At 35.8% G+C, this 22,803-nt stretch overlaps 2 protein-coding genes across 8 annotated transcripts in view; one reads left to right on the top strand and one right to left on the bottom strand.

Annotated features, from left to right (window-relative positions):
* Window positions 1–15,874, top strand: part of UGP2 (UDP-glucose pyrophosphorylase 2) — a 45,083-nt gene extending 29,209 nt beyond the window's left edge. For all 4 annotated transcript variants that reach the window (XM_007476755.3, XM_056813934.1, XM_007476756.3 and 1 more), the window contains exons 4-10: window positions 5,764–5,949; window positions 7,135–7,268; window positions 8,274–8,571; window positions 11,407–11,604; window positions 11,762–12,004; window positions 12,885–12,989; window positions 14,896–15,874. In XM_007476755.3, coding sequence (XP_007476817.1) covers window positions 5,764–5,949; window positions 7,135–7,268; window positions 8,274–8,571; window positions 11,407–11,604; window positions 11,762–12,004; window positions 12,885–12,989; window positions 14,896–15,003 — 1,272 coding nt within the window. In that variant the 3' untranslated portion in view covers window positions 15,004–15,874. The remainder of the gene's footprint in view (window positions 1–5,763; window positions 5,950–7,134; window positions 7,269–8,273; window positions 8,572–11,406; window positions 11,605–11,761; window positions 12,005–12,884; window positions 12,990–14,895) is intronic.
* Window positions 15,875–16,036: 162 nt separating this feature from the next.
* Window positions 16,037–22,803, bottom strand: part of VPS54 (VPS54 subunit of GARP complex) — a 96,786-nt gene continuing 90,019 nt past the window's right edge. For all 4 annotated transcript variants that reach the window (XM_007476752.3, XM_056813930.1, XM_056813929.1 and 1 more), the window contains 2 exons: window positions 20,901–20,995; window positions 16,037–17,534 (listed from right to left, as the gene is read on the bottom strand). In XM_007476752.3, coding sequence (XP_007476814.1) covers window positions 17,429–17,534; window positions 20,901–20,995 — 201 coding nt within the window. In that variant the 3' untranslated portion in view covers window positions 16,037–17,428. The remainder of the gene's footprint in view (window positions 17,535–20,900; window positions 20,996–22,803) is intronic.

Here is a 22,803-nt window from a genome sequence, read left to right as displayed (position 1 = left end):
TCCTATCCTGGTAAAAGGTTATTCAGTACTCCTGTTTTGTATAATTTTAAATGGGATGGTTATGCAATTCCCAAATCTTAACTGCCTGCTGCACCCCAAGCTGCACAGGGAAATTGCTAATCAAGTATCTTACAGGGCTTGTCCTTCTTTGGATAAACACCCCTTTAAGTAGTCCTCTTCTCCAAAGATTTAACACAGAACTACCCAGTGTTTAAAATTTGAACAATTCTATTTCAAGGCAGTCTTCTTTTTCCTCAAAATAGTGACCAGACTTAAATGAGTTATTAAGGTATTAAACAAGTTGCCTAAGGAGAGAGATGGTTTACTCTCTTTTCTTTTAACTTATGGATCCTATAGAAATCCTCATCTCCAGCTTCCTAGTATGGAATTATTGGCTGAATCATTTCACAAATGTGTGGTGAGTGCACACTCTATTCTTCATGTTAATCACTAAAGTAAATGCTTTGACTCAGTCATATTTGGTTCTATTTTTTAAACAGCCTTTACATAATTAATTCTCTTAATTTGAACCTTTGTAAAGGGTCTGGATTTTGTCATGCCACTGAGCAGGAGTAATATAATGCTGCGTAACCCTGAAATGTGAATACATATTCCACTCTATCTAGAGCTTTTTTTGAAGGATTTGCAAATTCACTGAGTAGAGAGCCCTGGACTGAGTCTGGAATGATCTTTTATCCGCACCTATCTGTTTAGAGATTCATCATCAGCTAAATTCTTGTCCCTGGGCATTGTATCTCAGATAAATAATCTAGAGTCAGTTTCATCCACTGGATCTTAGAGTTACATCGAGATTGGCCCTTTGAAAAAAAATGAGAGTACTTAAAAAAAATGGAAAATGCTAGCTGTTTTTTTAAATATATAATACATGTTCAATAGGTTCTGGCCCAAGTGAGAAAGATTAGAATATTTTTCTAGAATATTTTCTATTTAAAAAGAGCTAAGGTGAAGTTGAGAGGATAATTCTACTATTAGGTGGTTTCTCCATTAATTAGTGGCTTTTAGGTATCATAGGGGGTTAGAGTAGAAAGTGAGAAACTCAAGTCATTTGAAGGTAAAAATGGTTCAGGACTCTTAAATTTGGGGAAAATGTTTGTGTGCTGGCTAAGTATGTTGCTTAGTAGTCACAATAAAGAAAAATAATTAGTAGATTGATTATGCATTTTGTATATTTCTAATTTTAAGACTCTTTAAAGAAGCCTGAAATGCAAACTTTCTTGTGAAATGTGAAAAACATTTACTTAGGATTCTTTTGAAGGTAGAGCCTATTTAAATTAACTTTGAGAATATGAAAATAAACCAAACAACCAATGATTGCTTTTTAGTCTTTATATTCACTTGACTCCCAGTTATTTTCTCTTCAACTTTCAGAAAGATCTTTTAATCCCCATTTGATTGCTTCATTTATTTCCAGAGTTTTTAGTGAAGGTGTTAACCAAACAGATTAATATTTTTAGACAGAGACATTATTAGAGACAAAAAGTCTAGATTTGATCCTAGGTTTGTGAGGAAAGTTCATATGAAACTGAGTTATTAAATAAGGATTCTAAGAATGGGGAAAATTCTAAGAGTCTTGAGTTAGGAAAGTGTTGTAAATTGCCTGAAAGTGTGGAAATTTAATTTTAATCTGTACCCCTTTTTGGCATCCCAAGTAAAGTAACCTTTGGATTTTAGGGAGAGAAAAAAAGTTTGATCTTAAGATTGAAGCTGCAACATGCTTCTTCCCAGTCCTCCCTGCCCTCCCCTTGCTGAATGAGGGTGGAGACAAGCTCTTTTGTTTTTTTTTTTTTAATCTGTAAACAAGCCTCTAAGCAACTAAGTAAGCTAGGGGAAGTCAGGCATAGAAGAGTGAATGTGTGCACTGGGTAACCTACCTCTTGGCCAGACTGAGGCCAGAGTCCCTTGGGAAAGTGATGTTATGAAGAGAATAAGTTGGAGTATGGGGAGGAAATAAGGTCTTTTTCCTTGGAATCCCAGCCTGAGGAGAAGGCTCAGGGAGAGCCAGTGCTGACAGTCTGGTTGGCAGCTGGTGGCTGGTACAGCTAGGTTTGAGGAGGAGGCTGCTAGGAGAGATGGAGCCTTTTCTTTCTCTGGCCCACTTTTTATTATTTAATAAAGATTTATAAATTAAGATATGGCCTCCAGAGAATTTTAATGCTAACAAAAGAAAATAAAACTGAAAGGGATACTGTTTATACTTTGTAATCTGCTACAGGTTTCAGTCCTAGTTTAAGTTATTCTTGACTCTTTAAGTTAAATTATTTGATTGTAACCTATCAGCCAGGGTGAATGGAAGAGGATCAGTACAGATAGCAGATTCTCATCCTGTTGTGAGGCTTGTCTTCCCAGGCCACCATCTCCCCATGGTACTGAGGAATCTTTCTCCACATCTCCCAGTGCAGGTCCACAATCTCTGACCCATCTCTTCTTCATGTTGCACCGTAGTACTTTGTCCAGATTGGCCTCTACCGTGCCTGTGGTGTCTGCTTCCTCCATTATGGCAATGTAGCATCCTTGAAGGCAGGGCAATTTTCATATGCCTAGCACAGTGCCTGGCATAGAGTAGGCATTTAATAAATGTTTGGATCAGAATGCCTTTCTTATACATTTGCATATGTAGATACTTTAAAAAAGTAACTCCTTCTTCCCTTTGGTTTATAGATTTGCACTTCATGGTAACCACTTGGTCACTGGTGAGCAGGCATGAAGGCTACAGTTTGCATCTGCTCCTGTTTTACCCAGAGAGCAGAGCGTCACCCTAACTTTTTGGTTTGGTGTGTTGCTTTCTTTTTAATTCAGCTCATGAATACTGTTTTAATATAGAACTTAGACTCTTTAGAAGAACATGGCAAAGATCCATTATCCTTTCCTTTATAAAACAAAAAGACACAGTATTCAAGTCTGGCTCCCAAAAGCTTGGCAGCATGAGACTTGTGACTGAAATAACAAAAAGGTAGTTTCATGGCTCTCTCACTGTAGGTATTCTGACTGGGGTTTCACTGACTTTAAATGCAGTAATATAAATGATGTTGGAGGATGGATTGAAGGATATATGGCATTGCAAGATACTGCTGAGATGATGGTTCTGGTTAGCCTCTTTGCTTGGAGTATAATGCAAGTTATATTAAAAATCACTATTCCTCCTCAATGTGGAATTTGTTCTATGATGATAGAGTAAACTTACAACCTCAGTCAGCTTTGTCATAAATTTGGGCTATTGGGTATAGTATGGTGAATTTGTGTCATTATCTGGGCCAATTATCATTTCAGGAAAAGAAGATACTTCCTAATGAGACTTTGCAAATCTCTTATTATATACTAAGTGTCACTGGTTTTTGGTTCAGAAAATATTCCCCCTGTGGCCACTAGTTACAAAGGAAAAACAAACTCATATAATAACTTGGTGAGTGGTTGGGACCCAATCAACATAGTTTGTAGGAAACAAAGCTCAAACATGCCCAACTGAAAATGACAACTTCATACATACTTAACAGTAATACTAAAGAAAGAGCCATATTGTAAACCCTCTCCGACTTTTAAAAGAGAACTGACTTATTTTGTGAATTTGCCATTTATAACAGTTTATGAATGTGAACTGAAGTTGGAGGAACATCTTATAGTGCTGATTCATCAGTATATTTTATCTTAGACAGACTCTGAGCAGTTTCTCAGAGAAGTGTCCAGAATTTTACAGGAGGAGGAAATGGAAGAAGGGGCTAGATGGTATTTTTAATAACTCTAAACTTCTTGAAACAAAGCCAATCCCAGTGGTTTCACCTCCTGGTGAAGTACACATGTGAAAAGGAATACAGGGGATCTTTCTTGGGAAATTTACCTATTTCCCTCAGAAAAGATCTTTTACAAATTGTACATTTTATGAAATGATGACTGAAATTTGGCCAGATCAGTTATAGTTTTAGTTTTGTCTTTATATCCTAAGTACTTGGTTAATTGAATTACTGATTAATGAATTGAATCACTAATTTGTAAATGTGTGTAATTTGGTAGCTTCTCAGTGATTCAATTCACTAATCATTAATTCAGTCAATCTAGTACTTAGGATATAAAGACAAAACTGAAACTGTAAGAGCTGTCTACTAATAGGAATGATCCCCATCAAACCAAAGTACATTGAGGACTACATAACCAATCTGGGCAAAGTTGGACTCCCAATTTATTACATGCAAGTAGACTTCTACAAAAACTTTGCCCTTTTTTACAGCGACAATGAAAATAAGGTAGAATTGCCTTCAGGTACTTCTGTGGGTGTCTCTTTGCTTTCTCACATCTTTTGCTTATTTATCCTTTCATTAAACTACACCAAAATTACTATTTTATTTCCTTCTAAGTAGAATGTACCTTTAGGCCTTCTGCAATCTGAATTCCTTTCTACCTCTCTCCAATCTAACTTAATCCTACTTCTCTTTATGACACATCTTGCCCTTCTTGTTTCCTCTCTATGTATAACTAACTACTCCCTCTCTATTACCAAGTCCTTTCAAGGCTTTCTGGATAAAGGTTAAATTTAACAGTTGGATGCACTTTATTTACCAAAATAGAGGAGAAACAATAAAGTAGAGAAATGTGAAAGGTTAGAGAAAATACCTGTACTAGTCCTTATCCAGGAGGGCCAGTAGTGAGTAATCACGTGGCCTCCTCCAAGACTGAAGCTAATCTCTTAGGAAACTAGGAAGGGAGTCGGCCTTTTCCCTCACCCAACCAAGTAGTCCAGGAAGCAGAGTCTAAGTTGAAGTCAGGATCCACGCAGCAGTCTCCAATGAGGTTTCCTCAAAGACTTTCTCCAGGAGACACTCTCCATAAGACTCAACTTCTCCAGACTGCCAGCCCAAGGATTTTGTGGCTTTTATGGTGGTTTCTTATCCCTGCCCCTCTTCACAGGGGCCAATCACAGTTTTGAAAATTGTTAGACCTCTTATAGAACCACACTTTCTGGGTGTGTGAACTCTTAAAAGAATTCAGAAGTTGCTGGCTTCTCACCTCTAAAAGTGTTAACTCTCCTCCTAGGAGTAAGAGTTTGTGGACTTCTCTTACTTTACGGTTAAGTATGGGTGTATTCACTTTTGTTGATTAATTAAAAAATAGATCAAAGAGAGTCAATCCTGTCTTCAGTCTAGTGAGGTACCAAGTAAGGGTACTTAAGTATTGTTATTCCAAAGTGTTAACTCCAACTAGGCAAAGAGAACAAAGAATTCCCTTTTCACAAGTGCAAACTCAGAATAGACAGAGAACCAAGAATTTCCTTTTACAATAGCTCTCAGAAAAAGGGGGCATTTTTGTTTAGGCATTGGTCCTATCTTACTTCACCCTGCTTATTTATGTCCATGCCTTAATCATTCTGTTAGAACATTAATCATTCTATCAATAAAGTTTGTGAGGGCAGACGTTCTATTACAAATGCTTAAAATAATCAGCACCATCTCTCATTTTTCCTTCTATAGGGAATGGAAATTCACTTCAAAGGTTTTTGAGCAAGGGAGTTGACATAGACAGGCTGGAAATTAATTGGCTTTAGTGTAGATTGATAGTATTATGACTGGAGGAAAAACAAGGAGTATGATATTGAAAGAAACTCAGGAAAAATCTTTATTTTCATGACAATATATAGCCAGCAACTCATTAAATAAGATTGGGTTATTTAACACTGACTTGTCTTTTACCTTTTCTTAAGCTGCTTAATTTTTTAAAAAACTAACAGTTTTTTTAATGTGTTTTTCCCCCTTTTAGATTCAACCTTATGAGAAGATAAAGGCCAGAGGCTTACCTGATAATATATCTTCTGTCCTGAATAAGTTGGTAGTAGTAAAACTCAATGGTGGTTTGGGAACTAGCATGGGTTGTAAAGGTCCCAAAAGTCTGATTGGTGTGCGGAATGAAAATACTTTTTTGGATCTGACAGTTCAACAAATTGAGGTGAGTGATATTTAACAATTATGATGTTAAAATTGAGTTTAATAAAATTAGATAATATTGAGAGTTTTATTGAGTGTTGTCATTTTGGCTTTTGGTTTTGGTTATATATGTTAAAAGAAATAAGCCATTGTATTTTAATGCAGGAATTATCTGGCTGCCTGCCTTCAACCTAATTCTTAAGCCTCTACTTCACTCTCAAATAGAATCAGTCAGAAATGGTTACTGGAATTCCTCAATCTCTTGGCTTACTCTCTTTCCATGCTCCCATTAATACCACCTTTTATAATCAAGAGTTTAGCACCTACCATGATAGATTTAGAGTTGAAAGGACTTTATAAGGCCATCTAAATCAACCCTCTCATTTTACATGTAAGGAAATTGAAGACCAGAGAAATTAAGTGATTTATTTACTTAATAATAATAATAATAATAATAATAAAGCAGTATGGCATCTCGAGAGCTGCCCTCAAAGCTAGGAAGGCCTGGCATCAAGATCTACCTGCCTGGCTGTGCAAATTGACCTTTATTGGTGGAGGGAATTTCCTCACCTGGAAGTTCAGTCATGTATATCAATGAAATCACAGATCCAATCTTTACACTAGTAATGACTGACATTTATCTGTCACTTAATGGTTTGCAAATTGCTTTATACACATTATTTCAGATAGGCAGGAAATCACAGAGCCTAAGATTTGAACTCATGTCCTCTGCTTCCATATCTACTGCTGGTTGTATTATATACCACATTGCCTTCCACTTCAGGTGTTACATCGATGGGATTGGGAAGTAAGGGACTAATTAGGTTTGTTTCTTTTGTTAGCTATTGAGATACACTTGGGCATTATCTATAACTAACCCAAAGTATATCTGAGAAGTTTAAAATAAAAATTTAAATTGTGCATAAACTCAGATATATAACATGAGGAGGTTTCTGGAGGGTAGGGATGGTGTCTTTGGAAATTTTCCTTTTTTCTCCCTTCTTCCTAGGTTTGGAGCATCTTAGTAGGTGCTCACTAAAGACAATGGATTTATCAGAAAAATTTCATACTTGTGTACTTGGTTAAATTGTAAATGGTAAGGATGTTTTAGAGGAGTTTTGTTGTAGTTATGAGTGGAGAACTTTGGAGTTCTTAGACTAAAAGTACAACTGGGTAATATTTATTTTAGTTATACCTTCTTTCCTAGCACTTGAACAAAACCTACAATACAGATGTTCCTCTTGTTTTGATGAACTCTTTTAACACTGATGAAGATACAAAAAAAATACTTCAGAAGTACAATCATTGCCGTGTGAAAATCTACACTTTTAATCAAAGCAGGTACTACGGACATATAACTTATTGAAAGAAGTGAAAGATTCAGATTATTCATTTTGTGTTCCTCCATCATGTTCCAGGAGAACCTGTGAAGATATTGGGTTGAAATTGAAATGATTGTTGTGAAGGTTGAGCATTTGTTCCTGTTCTCTTAAGTTACTTGTGCTTTAACTGAAAATATTAGTGAGAATGGGTTCCAGAATAGGACCTGTTGTTCCTTGGCCATCACAAAAAGTATTTGTATGTCAGGACTCTGGAATCAAAATAACTTTTTTCCCATTTTACCTATACAGGAGGGTTGTTTAGAGAAAAATATATGAAATGAAATATATGGGCTGGGTCTAAAAATCCTTTTGGCTTCTAGTGTATTTTCTTCTGATCCCTTAAACAAAACTCTTCATTCAGCTTCTAATTCAATTTCCTATAAGTCCCTGGGAAATTCTGGCCTTTAGCCATTTCCTTTAGAGAAGGGGAAATGAGTAAGGGAGTTCTCTTATGTCATGACATAAAATGCTGTTTTAAAGTATTTTAGGTTTTCTTTAGAACCCAAATTTTAGTTTAAATATTGATTGGGGTGTTCCTCAGTTTAATACAATGTTTTCAAAGCTGTCCACAAATCAGTTTTCCTAAATTCACTTTTCTACTGATGTTATTTCAGTGATTTGTACTGTCCCCATTTCTGATTTCTTTAGGACTTCCCATAACATTTCTTTGCCCCTTTCCTGTATGTCTAACAATTTCATGTCATTTTTATAAAAAGAACAGTATTTAGAGAAACCCTATAGTGAATCCTTTTGAAAAAGAAAGTCTTCCCTTAAATTTGTTCATTTTGTAAGTTTTGCTTTTCCACAGATTTTTGGAAAGGGATGCAATTCATTTAATCTGTTTTATAAGTGTTCTAGAAATGGTTCTTGAAAAGGAGGTTAACTTCTACTTATATGTATTGTTATCTACATGAAGGTCTGTACCCATTTTTGGAGTTAATAGTGATTTTTTTTTAATTTCCAGGTACCCTAGAATTAATAAGGAATCTTTACTGCCTGTAGCAAAGGATGTGTCTTACTCAGGGGAAAATACAGAAGCTTGGTATCCTCCAGGTCATGGTGACATTTATGCCAGTTTCTACAATTCTGGTTTGCTTGATACTCTTATAGGAGAGGGAAAGGAATACATTTTTGTGTCCAACATAGATAATTTGGGTGCTACGGTGGATCTGTATATTCTTAACCATCTTATGAATCCACCCAATGGAAAACGCTGTGAATTTGTTATGGAAGTCACAAACAAAACAAGGGCAGATGTAAAGGTAAAAGCTAAAAAAAAAATCTAATTAATATTATTTCAATGAATTATGTAATTCTTTAACATTTTTTACTTTCCCTTGCCTACTAAAAATTGTATAGTTTTTACGTAGCTTGTGTTTTTAGAGTGTTTATGATTGTAAATGAGAGGCATTATATGTAGTAGATAGAAAGAAAAAACTTGGGACTATGGAGTCCAGGAGAACCTGGGCTCAAGACCTGCTTCTATCCTATCTTGAATGTATAATCCTCAATTTCTCAGTGCCCTCAGGTAATTCTGGGATGATAAATGAGAGAGTAGATGCTCCTCTGCATTGGAAGAGAAAGCTCCCTACACCATGAAACCACAGGACCCTGGGACCCACCCAGGTTGAGCTAGAGAGGCCCACGATTGTCTTCTAGCCCAACTACTGCCACCACTCAGTTTGGCAGGAGACTGGGGGAGAGGGGGAGGGTGTTAAGAGATTTCTTGTAGATCAGCTGACTAATAATTAATAAAGGCAGGAAAGGGGGGGTGGGGACAGCAAAACACATATAATGCAACATAGATACAAGTGAGGCACTAGCACCTGGAGGAATCAGGATAGTTTTTCTGTAGGACATAGCTGTTGAGCTGAGTTATGAAGGAAGTTTAAGATTCTTAAGAGTATATAGATGAGGTGGGAGCATATTCCAGGCATAGGAATGGCTAGTCCAGAAGCACTGGATATGATGGAGTGTTACATATGAGGAATTAACTGGAATTTGAGTGTGTGGAGAGTAATGTGCAATAAGTGTGCAAAGACAGTGGATCAAGATTGTGAAGGACTTTAAATGCAAAATGAAGGAATTTGAGTTTTATCCTAGGGGCAGTAAAGAGCCATTGGAGGTCTTCTGGTAGGGGACTTGTGCTTTAGGAATGTCTTTTTGAAGTTGTATGGAGAGAGATGAGACTGGAAATGCACAATCTGATATAGTTTCTGAGGTATTAAGGTGGGAAATGATGGTCTAAATTATGGTATTTACTACATAAGCAGAGATGGGGAAAGACGGAAAGAGATGCCGTGGAGGTAGAATTGACAAGATTTGACAACTGGCTAAGTAGATAAGGCTTAGATCTATAGATCTGGGAATCATCTGCATAGAGATAATTGAACTTGACAGAGAGAAGAGGGAGCCAGGATACTTTTTTAATCATGTATTACCCAGATTGAATTGCTTGCTGGCTCTGGGAGTGGGGAGGGAAAATGGAGGGAGACAATTTGGATTATATAACTTTGGACTCATGTGGAAATTAGTTATTAAAATGAAAAAAAATTTTTTGAAAGTAAGATCAGAAGCCAGATTACAAAGAATTAATGAGTGAGAAGAATACAAGAACAAAAATAGCTTTTTACAAAACCCTTGTCAAAACTGTACTTCTTTTTTTTTTAATTGGGTAATTATGAGCTAAATAGGTTTTTGGGAATGGAGCTGATATCCTAATAACCCTTCCTATAGAAAAATGCCTTGTGAATTGTCAACAAACTTTTTTTTATTAAAGTGGGAAGCAGCCTGTATGATAAAAGTGCTGTTCTAGCACAAATTATTACCTAGATTCAGGTGTATACAAATCAGTTCAAACTGTGCCTCTGAAACCACATAGTATGTTAAAGTCTGATATGATTAGTTGTAAAGGCATTAGTCTTATTTTTAGAAAACAGGTGAACAAAGTGCAGACTTTGGCATCACTACCCCTCTATCATAGGATCAGCCAGTCAATAAGTATTGAGCATCTAATATTAATCTAATATGAGCAGGGGAATAAAGTCCCTTCTAGAGCTGGAAAGGACCTTAGAAATGAGTCCAGGGGGAAGCTGGGTAGCTCAGTGGATTGGGTGTCAGGCCTAGAGATGGGAGGTCCTGGGTTCAAATCTGATCTCAGACACGTCCCAGCTGTGTGACCCTGGGCAAGTCACTTGACCCCCATTGCCTAGCCCTTACCACTCTTCTGCCTTGGAGCCAATGCACAGTATTGACTCCAAGACGGAAGGTAAGGGTTTAAAAAAAAAAAAAGAAATGAGTCCAGATCCCCTTATTTTACAGATAAGGAAAATGAGGCACAATGAATTTAAGTGACTTCCTCAGGGTCAGACGTGTTTGAGGCAGGACCTGGAGTCAGAAGACAGTGGTTTGAAACCTGGCACCAAGGTCGGGGAGCAGCTTGCAACCTCTCTGAGCTTCAGTAAAATGAGGTTATAACCACTGAATTGTCACATAGGGTCATGATGAAAACACTTTTAAAACCTTAAGTAGCCATATAAAGGAGGGAACTGATGATTATCCAGCATTAGAAAAAAATAAGATGTTGGTGTTACTTAAGGAAGTGACACAGTCCAGCCTGTTTAATATCTATAAAGTGAATAATATTGATGTATTTATACTTAGGGTACTGTAGAGTGATTTATAAGACATAATAGTTCCCCTATCATAATTTCCTGGTTATTTCAAACAGGTAGTCTTTTGCATTTTAGATACACATTTAGATACACATTGTCATTACTGTATTTTATTTTCAGATCTTTTGTTAAACTCTTACCTTCTGTCTTGGAGTCAATACTGTGTATTGGGTCCAAGGCAGAAGAGTGGTAAGGGCTAGGCAATGGGGGTCAAGTGACTTGCCCAGGGTCACACAGCTGGGAAGTGTCTGAGGTCAGATTTGAATCCAGGACTTCCCGTCTGTAGGCCTGGCTCTCAATCTACTGAGCCACTCAGCTGCCCCCTATTTTCAGATCTTTTAAGACTGATGTAGTTACAAAAACTGTAAAGACTTTGGGTGGCATGTAAACACTCAGTGCTACTGTTTTTTTCTACCTTTCTAGGGTGGTACCCTCACACAATATGAAGGCAAACTGAGATTGGTGGAAATTGCTCAAGTGCCAAAAGCCCACGTTGACGAATTCAAATCTGTATCAAAATTCAAAATATTTAACACAAACAACCTGTGGATCTCGCTAGCAGCAGTCAAGAGACTGCAGGAGCAAAATGCCATTGATATGGAAATCATTGTCAATCCAAAGGTGAGCAAGTATTTCAGGGTACTTGTTTATACTGTGCACATCTTCACTATGAAGTTTCAGTGGATCTCTATTTTAAACTAATCTCTTGGTTTGGGGCTTTTAATATCTCAGAGCTAAGTTTACAAGTATATACAGTCCATTATATTTCCTTTTTCAGACATTGGATGGAGGTCTAAATGTTATTCAGTTGGAGACTGCAGTTGGAGCTGCTATTAAAAGTTTTGAGAATTCTCTTGGCATTAATGTTCCCCGAAGCCGTTTTCTTCCTGTTAAAACCACATCTGATCTTCTACTTGTGATGTCAAACCTCTACAGCCTTAACGCAGGATCTTTAACAATGAGTGAAAAGAGAGAATTTCCTACTGTACCCTTGGTAAAATTAGGAAGCTCTTTTACAAAGGTAATATTTTTTAAATTAATATCAGTTTGATTCTCTTGAGTGAAACAATATATCACAAGAATGAGGTTTTTTTGGAGCATTTTAATTTAATATGAAGTATGTCCCTATTCAGTTATTTCAATCATAGCACATTTCATGGTAACAAACCTTTGTAGGTAAGGTAGGCTTTACCTTTAAAAATATATAGATATATCAGTTTTATAAAGGCACGACAATTCTCTTTTGTATGCCACTTTGGAAGGAAATGTTTCAAAATTCAAAATACTAAATAGTGTTTGGATCTTTCAGCAGTAAAAGGAGTGCACAAGGAAATCCATTGTGAATCTTGATTAGGGTCTCTAGTCAGTTTACTCATGGGCATATATACTTTTATATTTCCCAAATGTTTAATGTGTATAGTCAAAAAACATTGTAAATCAGAGCAACAATCACAGTAGTTCATATTGTGTTTGAATTGCCTGAATCCTTACCTTTTCTTAAAGGTTCAATGCAAACCTGATTTCTTAATCAAAATGCAAAATCTCCTCTACTAGTCAGCATTTGATGCTCTTCCTTAGCACCTAGATGTTTATTTCTTTGTATTATCGTCAATAACCAATTTCTCAATGAGCAAAAGGTCTCGTATCTTTAAACTAGACTGAGGGTTATTTTATTCCCGCCCCACCCCCACGCTTAGCAATTGCTAGGTTTCTCAGAGTACTGGTGTGAGACTACAAATAAACTAGTTACATAAAGACATGATTTTAACTTCTATTTGTATAATGTCTTCTGTTGATTTTTTAAAATAGTATAAAACTGAGCAGGGGTTAGTTCTGTTGTTTTGTCTTTATATACACTGTTGAAATGAGTTTGTTCAAACTTTGTTTTCTCCTTATGTAAGGTCCAAGATTACCTAAGGAGGTTTGAAAGTATACCTGATATGCTTGAACTGGATCATCTTACAGTGTCTGGAGATGTGACATTTGGCAAAAACGTCTCATTAAAGGTATGGAAAACATAGTGGAAACATTTAGTATGTAGGATTGCTTTTTTGTATGGAAACTTGAAGAAATGGACCTTGTTTCTAACTTTGTATTTACTTAGCTTTATTATACAGAAGATGTTTGGTTTAAGTGTTCAGATGGGCAGAAGATACGATGTTTGTTTTCTAAATGAGAAGCCACTGACTAATGCACCAGTGTTGGGCAGTAACAGCAGTTGTATTTTGTACTCAATAGTAAATACTACTGAGGCACATGTCAACATGTTAGACTAGGTAATGTCAAAGCAGATAAAGGTAAATGCTGTTCAAGTGCTTATTCTACATTTGGCTTTTAGAATACAAATTTATTCTTATTAAATCAACTAAGTACTATTTGTTGAAACTTGTCTTAAGCATTAAGTACCTGTTGAAACATTCTTCTACCAAAGGTCACCCTGAATTGTTCCCTAGTTACTTTTACAGAAAATATAAAAAGTAGGAGAATAAAATCCACTCATTTCTATCTTTAAGTGGTAAAAATGCCAAACTTCATGAAATGAGTTTAAATTCAGCCTCAGTTGCTTATATGACCTTGAGCACTTAATTTCTTTTCTTTCTTTCTTTCGACCCTTTCCTTCTGTCTTGGAATCAATATTGTATATTGGTTCCAAGGCAGAAGAGTGGTAAGGGGTAGGCAATGGGGGTCAAGTGACTTGTCCAGGATCACACAGCTGGGAAGTGCCTGAGGCCTGATTTGAACTCAGAACCTTCCATCTCTGGGCCTGGCTCTCAATCCACTGAGTCTACCCAGCTCCCCCCCAAACCACTTAATTTCTAAGGCATGTATAATTTGGGTGAGCACTCTGTTTTTCTAGTCTTATGTTTTTCCTTTTTGCTTTGAGTTATTATTTAATATTTATATTAAATATAATACTTGGGAGTATTTTGGATATTAATTTTTAATCTGGCTTAGCACCTACTTCACAGAGTTGTGATGTTTAAATGAGATCATCAAGAGCCATATAAATGTTAGCTAATTTTTATTATCTGCAATCATAGGTCTTGAAGATAGCCAGAAAATACTGTGTTAGTTGCTTTGACAAATATTTTTTACAATAATATATCAAAACAGGAAGGAAATAGGAAATATCAGTAAATCAAAAATTTGAATTTGAGTCCTGGCCCAAGATATGTACAAGTCTTGTCAGAGGACCTAGGTTCAAAGGTCCACTTCTGACAAGAGACCTTGAAACGCATATCCTGTCACCTATGTAAAATGAGGGTGCACTAGGTGACCTGAGGTCCCTTCTTTCTTTAAATCTGTGGCTCATAAGACCTAGATGTAGATGCCTCTCCTGCTATTTGCTTAGTACCTTTGTGAAATCACTTCTCTCTGGGCCTCTATGGTTTCCTCATCTGAAAAGCTACTTGCAGCACTGAATAGCTGTCAGTCAGGATGTGCCATCGCTGACTGTGAACCTGAGTCTTGTCTTCAAGGCCAGCTATCTATTGTACCAGCTCTCTCACAAATCTGTATACATGTAGACATAGGATAAGAGCATGATTATAGATAAAATAATCCTGGTTACCAGAGCAGGAGAGCAGTCTTCTGAGTCAGCCACTCACCCTGTACCCATTCCTCAACTTCTTAATAAGAAAATGAGATATCCGAACCTGTCAGTTTTGCTATAATGTAATTGTCTAATATTTTTTTGAGATGGTTGCAATTTCATGTGCCATGAGTTGAATGTGCCTTTTCCAGTTTCACTGGCAGGAGATGCAAGATATCATCTTGACCGATCTCTGTCCAATCTTGGTATTTTGCTGAATCAGTATAGTAAACTGATCAATTGAAGAGTGAAATCTAAAGCTGCCTTTTACTCACCTACATTTTTTAAAGCTTCTCCCTTTTATTTTCCTCTTAATTTAGGGAACGGTTATCATCATAGCAAACCATGGTGACAGAATTGATATCCCTCCTGGAGCTGTGTTAGAGAATAAAATTGTATCTGGTAACCTTCGGATCTTGGACCACTGAAGACAAAAAATGTTGTGTATGCTTTATTGATTATGAGCTAAATTGTTTTACACAAATGGAATGTTCAGTAAGTTTTGGGAAGAGGCAGGTGCTTTATCCACTATTTCACTGTACCCTGAAGTATTAATTTTTAAAGTAGTTTTCTGCAGTATGCTCTTTAAAAGCACAGATGGACATTTGAAAGCAATACTACTTCTTTGAAGAGATGTATGTCATTAACTTTAAGTGCAATATTGCTGGTCTTAACAAGGGAATGGCTGACCTGCTGGAAGATCTTTTACCAGAAGCCTGCCTATTTCCAGTCATTTTGAACTGCTTGTAATTTAAAAATAAAGCTGTGAAGCAATATATATGTGGCACATTTATAATTTTTCAATTTTATCATTTTTATGATGTAATCTTTCACTATTACAGAATATTTAAAAAAAGATTGGGAAGGCTTGAAATTGTGGTACTTAATTTTTGCAACTATGAGAATCTTGTATTGGCTATATCTATATACAAAATGGATTAATACCTCATCTTGTTCCATTGTAAGGATGTAGATTAGTCAGTTTTATTTCTTTCCAAAGAATGTTTGTTCTAGCATGTGTGTGTGCACACACATTTTGCTTGGTGGGAATTGGTCACTAGAATGGATTTCCTTTTTGTCTTTCCCTTACTCCCCCCTCTCCCTCTTTGTAGGGAGTTGATGAATAAAAAGAATAAGTGATGTTTTCCTCTTATTCCCTTCTTTTTGTTGTATCCTTCCTTTATGGTTTGGGGCTCCCTCCCCCCAGATCATATACCCTGAAGCAATCTTCAGAGAAAAGAGATTAATCAAATTTCTTGGAATGGCCAAATAAATAAAGTTCATAAAGAGCATTGCAAATTGTCTACTTGTCATTAAATTACTGTGCCCTTTGTTATAATGGTCACTCCTTTAATTCTTCCATGCTTGTTCTTAGGCCATGTGTTTTTAAGATCCATAGTAACACTAAAATTGTATCTTACTGGATAAGTATTAAAAGAAGTTGGTCTTTAAAAGTCTTGATTATTTTCATAGCTTTATTGTTTAGACAGTTTAAAAACTGATGACATCTTCATAATAGTAAAGAAAAAGACAGGCTTGCCTTTTTGAGGAAACCTTAAAACACAACATAAGACCATTTGGTTGTACATAATCATTACAAGGTTAGGTAGGCACTCTGACAGGTTTAGGTAAGATTGTTAATGTGAGATGAAGCACAGGCACTTTATTACTTGTAGAGTGCTTACTGATTCAAATATTAAAGGTAAAGTTTTTGTTTGTTTATAAAAAGTCTCCAGACAAGTTAACTCCATTCATCACCTCAAACTTCCTTCCCCAATATAGCTTATGTGTATATATGTGTGTGTGTGTGTGTGTGTGTGTGTGTGTGTAGTACAGCAGAATATAGTACAGGCTGATATACATCAGCCTGTACTATATTCTGCTAAAAATTCTACTTCTCTCTGATCTACAGACATCAGCACACATCAAAGTTAACTTAAAATTAAGAACCCAAGGGGGACAATGTTTGGGTAACATACAAAATTTTAAAATAAAAACTTTCACAAGTAGGCAGGCTTATGTAAATAAGCCTTTTTACCTCTACCAGAAATGAGAAAGGCAAAAGAAAAAAAATTCCTCATAGGTTGTCTTATAAATATAAAAATACAGATACAGAACACCAGCCCTATGTACTATTACTGAAAAGTACTTAAATTAGTAGCTTCATAAATTAACTAATGCCAACATCTTATTCTTTAATTATCACTAATGATCAGCATTTCAAGTGGTCAGACTAACCTGAAAAGCTTTACTCAGTCGCATTGGTGGCAGTATAAAGAGAAGGTATGAGACACAAACCCTGAAACATGAAACTGCTTACTAAAACAAAAAAGGGGAATCCTAAATCCAAGCAATCAAAAAGATGTTTATTTTTTTATAGAAAGATCTGTAAAAAAATAATTTTTCAAACAGCATTACTTTCATAGAGAAAACATTTTCTACAGATGTTGACTAAGATTTTTATATTTTAAATTGTACCATCATTAAATAAGGTGGGACATCATATGAATTTCATTGCACTGGAAGAAATGCAAAGCATTTTTTTTTTAATATAAAGGTATATAGAGCATTCTAGTCAACTACAGCTGTGTTACAGCTATGTGTTCTTTTGGATTTGGTCCAAAGAAACCTGAGTCTGTTTCCAGAGAGAATGAAAAATGTTATAGACACCTGATCAGTTATCCCTCACTGAGGATGCACAAAAAAAGGACCATTTCCTTGCAGGTCCCATTGAATCCAGTTCCCAACACTGATACTTTCCCTTTCCCTTTCACCATACATGCTTTTGGGCTCTGCTTTAAATATTTGAGACATCCTATGGTCAGACACAAATACAGTTTTCCAGTATTTTTATCACCTCTTCTGTTCCCAGATCTCAGCCATATTTAGGTCCAAATCTTTAAGTCCTTTTAAGGCTTGAAGATTTCCAGTGTAAAAAGCTACATCTGCTGTAACCAACCTAAAAAAACAGAAAAAAAAGTATTTAAAATACATCACTGACCCCTAGATATCTAAACTCAAAGTAAACCAAATCTGTTTATCTAGAAAAAAATCCAATCAGAAACCAACTCCCCTCTTAAAAAATAATATACTGTTAAGCTCCTATAATACCAAGGCACATAAGGAATAAACCAGTGTAAATTGGAGTTAGTTTTGCCTTATGAAATGCTTTGGTCCAGTATCTGTAAAAACAAAGTGATATGATGTGGAAGGTAGGGCACTTTAAAGCCACAAACACTGGACTCAGATGGAATCAGGATTCTAAAGCCCCCTTCCCCTACCCAAGACTGAACCTCCATGACATGACTCCTTGTAAAAGATGAGGAGGTTGGGTATCTAAAAGTGACTTCATTTGAAATTGATCTTGGGACAATCCCAAAATTTTAGGAGTAAGAGAGTGGTGACAGGGGAAAAACCTATAAATGACAGAAATAAGTGGCAGATCACAAAAGAACGAGGATACTTTTTTTTTTTGCCTTCTCCTTCTCCCCCTCCCCCCAGGCAAAAGGATATTGAATGAGCAAAGGATATGAATCTGAAAAATGCTAAATATTAAAATTCTAAGGGAAAATTATCTTCTACAATGAAAACTGGTTAGAGCTGCATTAACATCTCAGCCATATCTGAAGCATCATCCCTAAAACAGCAACCTATTTACTTAGGGTGGGGGGATGGAGGAAGGGTAAGATACTGTAAATCCAATAACAACTCAGTTTCAAAATTAGTTTTTTTTAAAAATTGGACAGATGTATCAAGAAGTAGCAATACTAACTCATTATTTTGTTCCCTTGCCATCTCATTTTCCACTTCCAATCCCTCCTCCCCACCAATGAAAAGAATGGAATATTTTTAATCCTACTCTTTAACCTGGCTCATATCTATATCAATTTAAACTAGGGGATTTTGATACACCTGTTGATGTCTCCACAACCTCAGCTATGCCTAGGGATGGTTAGCTTTGATTCCACCATACTTTACGAATGTACTTCCATGATCAAATACTCTTTAATTCTATTATCCTATCATCCTGTTTCCCCCAAGTCTTATCCATTCTAAATCAGTTATTATTCATCCTCACCATGACTTCCATCCCTCAGTAATCTCCCACGCCATCCTGGCTGCTCTAATTGCACTTTCCCACCTTCCCAATCTTGACCATAATAACAGCATTCATATCGACTTGGTTTGCAAAGCACTTTACATGTTATCTCAAGTGATCCTCACAACAAACCTGTAAGGGAGATGCTATTATTATCTTCATCTTAAAGATAAAAAAACTTAATGTACACAGTAATAGCAATATTGTATGAGGATCAACTGTGAATGGCTTAATTATTTTCAGAAATACAAAGATCTAAGACAATTCCAAAGGACTGTGATAAAAAAAAAAGAATGCTATCCAGGGGGCAGCTGGGTGGTTCAGTGGATTGAGAGCGAGGCCCAGAGATGGAAGGTTCTGAGTTCAAATCAGGCCTGAGGCACTTCCCAGCTGTGTGACCCTGGGCAAGTCACTTGACCCCCATAGTCTAGCCCTTACCACTCTTCTGCCTTGGAACCAATACCTACTATTGATTCTAAGACAGAAGGTAAAGGTTTAAAAAAAGTAATAAAAGAATGCTATTCACCTCCAAAGCAATGACTGATGAAGTCTGAATGCAGATCAAAGCATACTATTTTAAACTTTATTTTTTTCTTCATTTTTTAATGTTTCTTTCACAACAAGGAATAAGTGTTCTGTATCATTGCACATGTATAATCTGTACCAAATTGCTTCTGGAGAGGGGAGGAAGTGAGATAATTGTGGAACTCAAAAATTTTTTAATGAATATAACATACTCTTACCTTCTGCCTTAGAACCAATAGTGTGTATTGGTTCTAAGGCAGAAGAGCGGTAAGGGCTAGGCAATACAGTGTCTCAGGCCTAATTTGAATCCAGGATCACCCATTTTTAGGCCTGACTTAATCCACTGAGTTACCTAGCTGCCCCTAAAACTGTCTTTTACATGTAGTTGGGGGAAAATATTTTTAAAAAATGTTTTTAAAAGATAAGGAAACTTGGGCTGAATAGGGATCGATGACTTGCTCAGAATCATCCAGTTAGTAAATGTTGAGAGGAGAGATTTGGTCTCGGGACTTCCCAACTCCAAGTCCAGAGCTCTATTGACTGTGTCAGGCAGTTCTATACTCTGACTTCCCTGCCTACCCTCATCCCCAACTATATGGGTCAAAGGAACAGTAAATACCCTCAATAGTCACCACATATTCAAGCCTTTGTCCTATGTACTTGAAGTAACATTCTTTTTAATATGGGGTTCAGCAAAGGCTTTGTATTTTTAACTCAAGAAAAAATTTAGATTCAAAGTTTTTTTGATCAATAAACAGATTTTTTAAAAATGAGCAGAATGGTGTTATGAATAAAGTATCAAGCCTTAAAACCAGGAAGACACAAGGTTCAACTCCATAATAGCTCTGTGACCATAAGTAAATTACCATCTCTCAATGCACCAAAAACACGAATTATAAATTATAGACAGACCATTGCTAATCTGTTATTAGTGGAGGAAGTTCCCAGTTATTACATAATGCTCAATATGTACACCAATGAAGAATGATTCAAAAAGATCAAAACTATATTAATGTGGGAAGACATAACCACAGAAATCGAATGGCAATTTAGCAAAAAATTACTGGTGGCATTTCTTCAGCAGTGTTGGGAAGATAATGCACTAGAAAAAATGGTTTTTAGGCATCAACACCAATACTGAAGAAATAACCTTGCTTTAAATAGGATACACAAAAAATAATGCAGTGAATATAGACTTTTTCATCATTCAAAGAACAAAGGCTACTTCTATCTTAGTTTATGGACTTGACTTGTCAAGTATAAGTATATATACACATACATATATTATATATATATATATCATGTATAAAACTACAATTTCGTGGATAATAGTCTTCCAAAAAATTAATAGACATGAAATGACTCACTTGAATAATATGTGGAAAGAGTCTGTGGCATTAAGTAGCTATAAGGATGTCACATGCAAAAGAAATCAATTCATAATAAAGATTACTGGATAATAAATGAGCTAATTTGGGTGCCTTAGACCAGGTTTCATTAATGGAGATAAAAGTAATGAGATACCTGCCTAATGTGGGTTCAAGGGTTTTTAATCATATTATTGGATATTCCTTTTAGAAGAATTTACATACTCTAGGGGAAATTACATATATATAAGCCCCACTATCTTTTTAAAAATAGTTCAACTAGAGGAAAAAAATGAATAAAGCAATCAAGAAGTGAAAAACATTTAAAATATACCCATTTTGAGGTCCTCCATCATTTACCACATTTAAACGAGATAACTGTCTCTTCATGTGGATTTTGTAGCTTGCATTAATTCTTAGAAACAACATCTGGAAACAAATGTGAAAAAAATTATTTGACATTCTATAAAGAAAAAGAAAATGAACATCTGAATTGTCAATTTTTTAAAAAACGAAAATATAAATAACATGAAATTAAACTTAAAAAAATTAGTTATAGCTGCCCTATTAATGTGGTTGCTTTCTCTGTGGGATGAAAACATGCTTTTAAAAGTAACTTCTTTTTAAAGTAATGGGACTTGAATGACCTACCTCTTGCAAAGTATTCTGGGACTATACAGCTTGGATTTGATTATAAAAATTAATGAGATTTAGATGATTTAGGATAGAAGTTTTGCTTTTTTTTTTAACAGCTACTCCTGGAGCTACCCCCTCCCTCCAGAAAGATTTTTCCAATTCCCCAATTCTTCCTTTTTGTATTGTTTTATACTCAGTTATCCAAGCTCATACTGTCTCTTTCCAACAGGCACCTTTGGAGAAAGGATTATTTTTAAAGTTTTGTTTTCTTTTTTATCTTCTATATCCCCTTTTCCTAGCACTGTTTTTAAAAAGTAGGCTCTTAAATACATATTTGTTAACTGGTTTGAACTTTAAAGTACATTTATTTAGGCACTAAAGATAAAAGTTTAGAAGGACAAAGACTCACCCATTATGCTAATACCAGAGATACCAGGAAAGCCACATTAGGGTACTCCTGAAACCCAAGTCCAGGTACTATGTCATATGTGGTCAAGCATTCCCTTATATGGATTTTATGTGGTTGTACTTTCCTTCCCCCACATTTACTGCTCTAAAACTAAATGTATTTTGTCTAAAAAGAATCCTTGAACCTGATGACGACATATCAGAAAAGTTTACTATAGTCTAATAGTATCTAGCTTTGGTGAAAGTATCCTTCCTGAAGAAGACAAAAGTATCAGACAAATACTCTTTCGACTAGATCTGGCAGGCTTAGAATGGTAAAATGGTCAGGGATTTTATGGGAAGCAGAACTGGCCAACAAGAAAAGGAAAAGCAGTGTGGGGCCCTGAAGGAGGAACTTCATATATTCCCTGGCATTTAGGGTACCTCAGTCTGAGTCTCAGGCTACTTGAAAAATAAAAAACATTCACATTGTAGAAATAAACTAGGTTTTTAAACAGCTAGTTCCCTTGCATGAGGTAAACCAAGGGAAGCAGTATCATAATTGGTTGCTATACTTTGTTTTTTATTTATTACAAAGGACAGCTTTAATGGAGAGGAAGAGACATAATGAGTTAGTAGGTTGTGAAAGAATTGAAAAAAAAAATCAGTCAAGTATTTTTTAAATGCACAGAAGTAAGTTCTGAAAGGGATATAGTTACACAGCAAATTATTTAAAAATTTTTAAATATACTTTAAAAACGAACCATCTAAGAGAAGTTGATAGTTTCACATACAGTATTATTTTATCTTCTGTATACTGAAATATTTTACAGATCAAGTTCATAATTTAAAAAAGAAAATTTAAAAAAAAAAAAGGAGAAACAGTGAAGGGGGAAAGGAATAATGACAGGGGGGAAAGTAGATAAAGAATGCAGAGACCTGATCAACATTACTTTCCCTTAATTTGAGATCAACAGGCACTGAGGAGATAGAAGTTTTGATTGGGGAAAGAAGAGCAAAAGAACCAATAACTTTAAAATAAAAATGGGGATTTCAGGAAAGGTTATGCCAAAGTGGGTTTACTATAATAATGCCAACCATGACACAACATAAAAACACCGAGTAAATAAAAAATGGAAAAACATAGCCATCTGGTAGTGAGACCCAAGAAATTAGAGGAAATAGAGAAAAAGAAGAAGGTGCCAAAGAGTAAT

This window comes from Monodelphis domestica, chromosome 1 (genome assembly GCF_027887165.1).
Source record: "Monodelphis domestica isolate mMonDom1 chromosome 1, mMonDom1.pri, whole genome shotgun sequence".
NCBI lineage: Eukaryota > Metazoa > Chordata > Mammalia > Didelphimorphia > Didelphidae > Monodelphis > Monodelphis domestica.
This window is presented reverse-complemented; position numbering and strand designations above follow the sequence as displayed.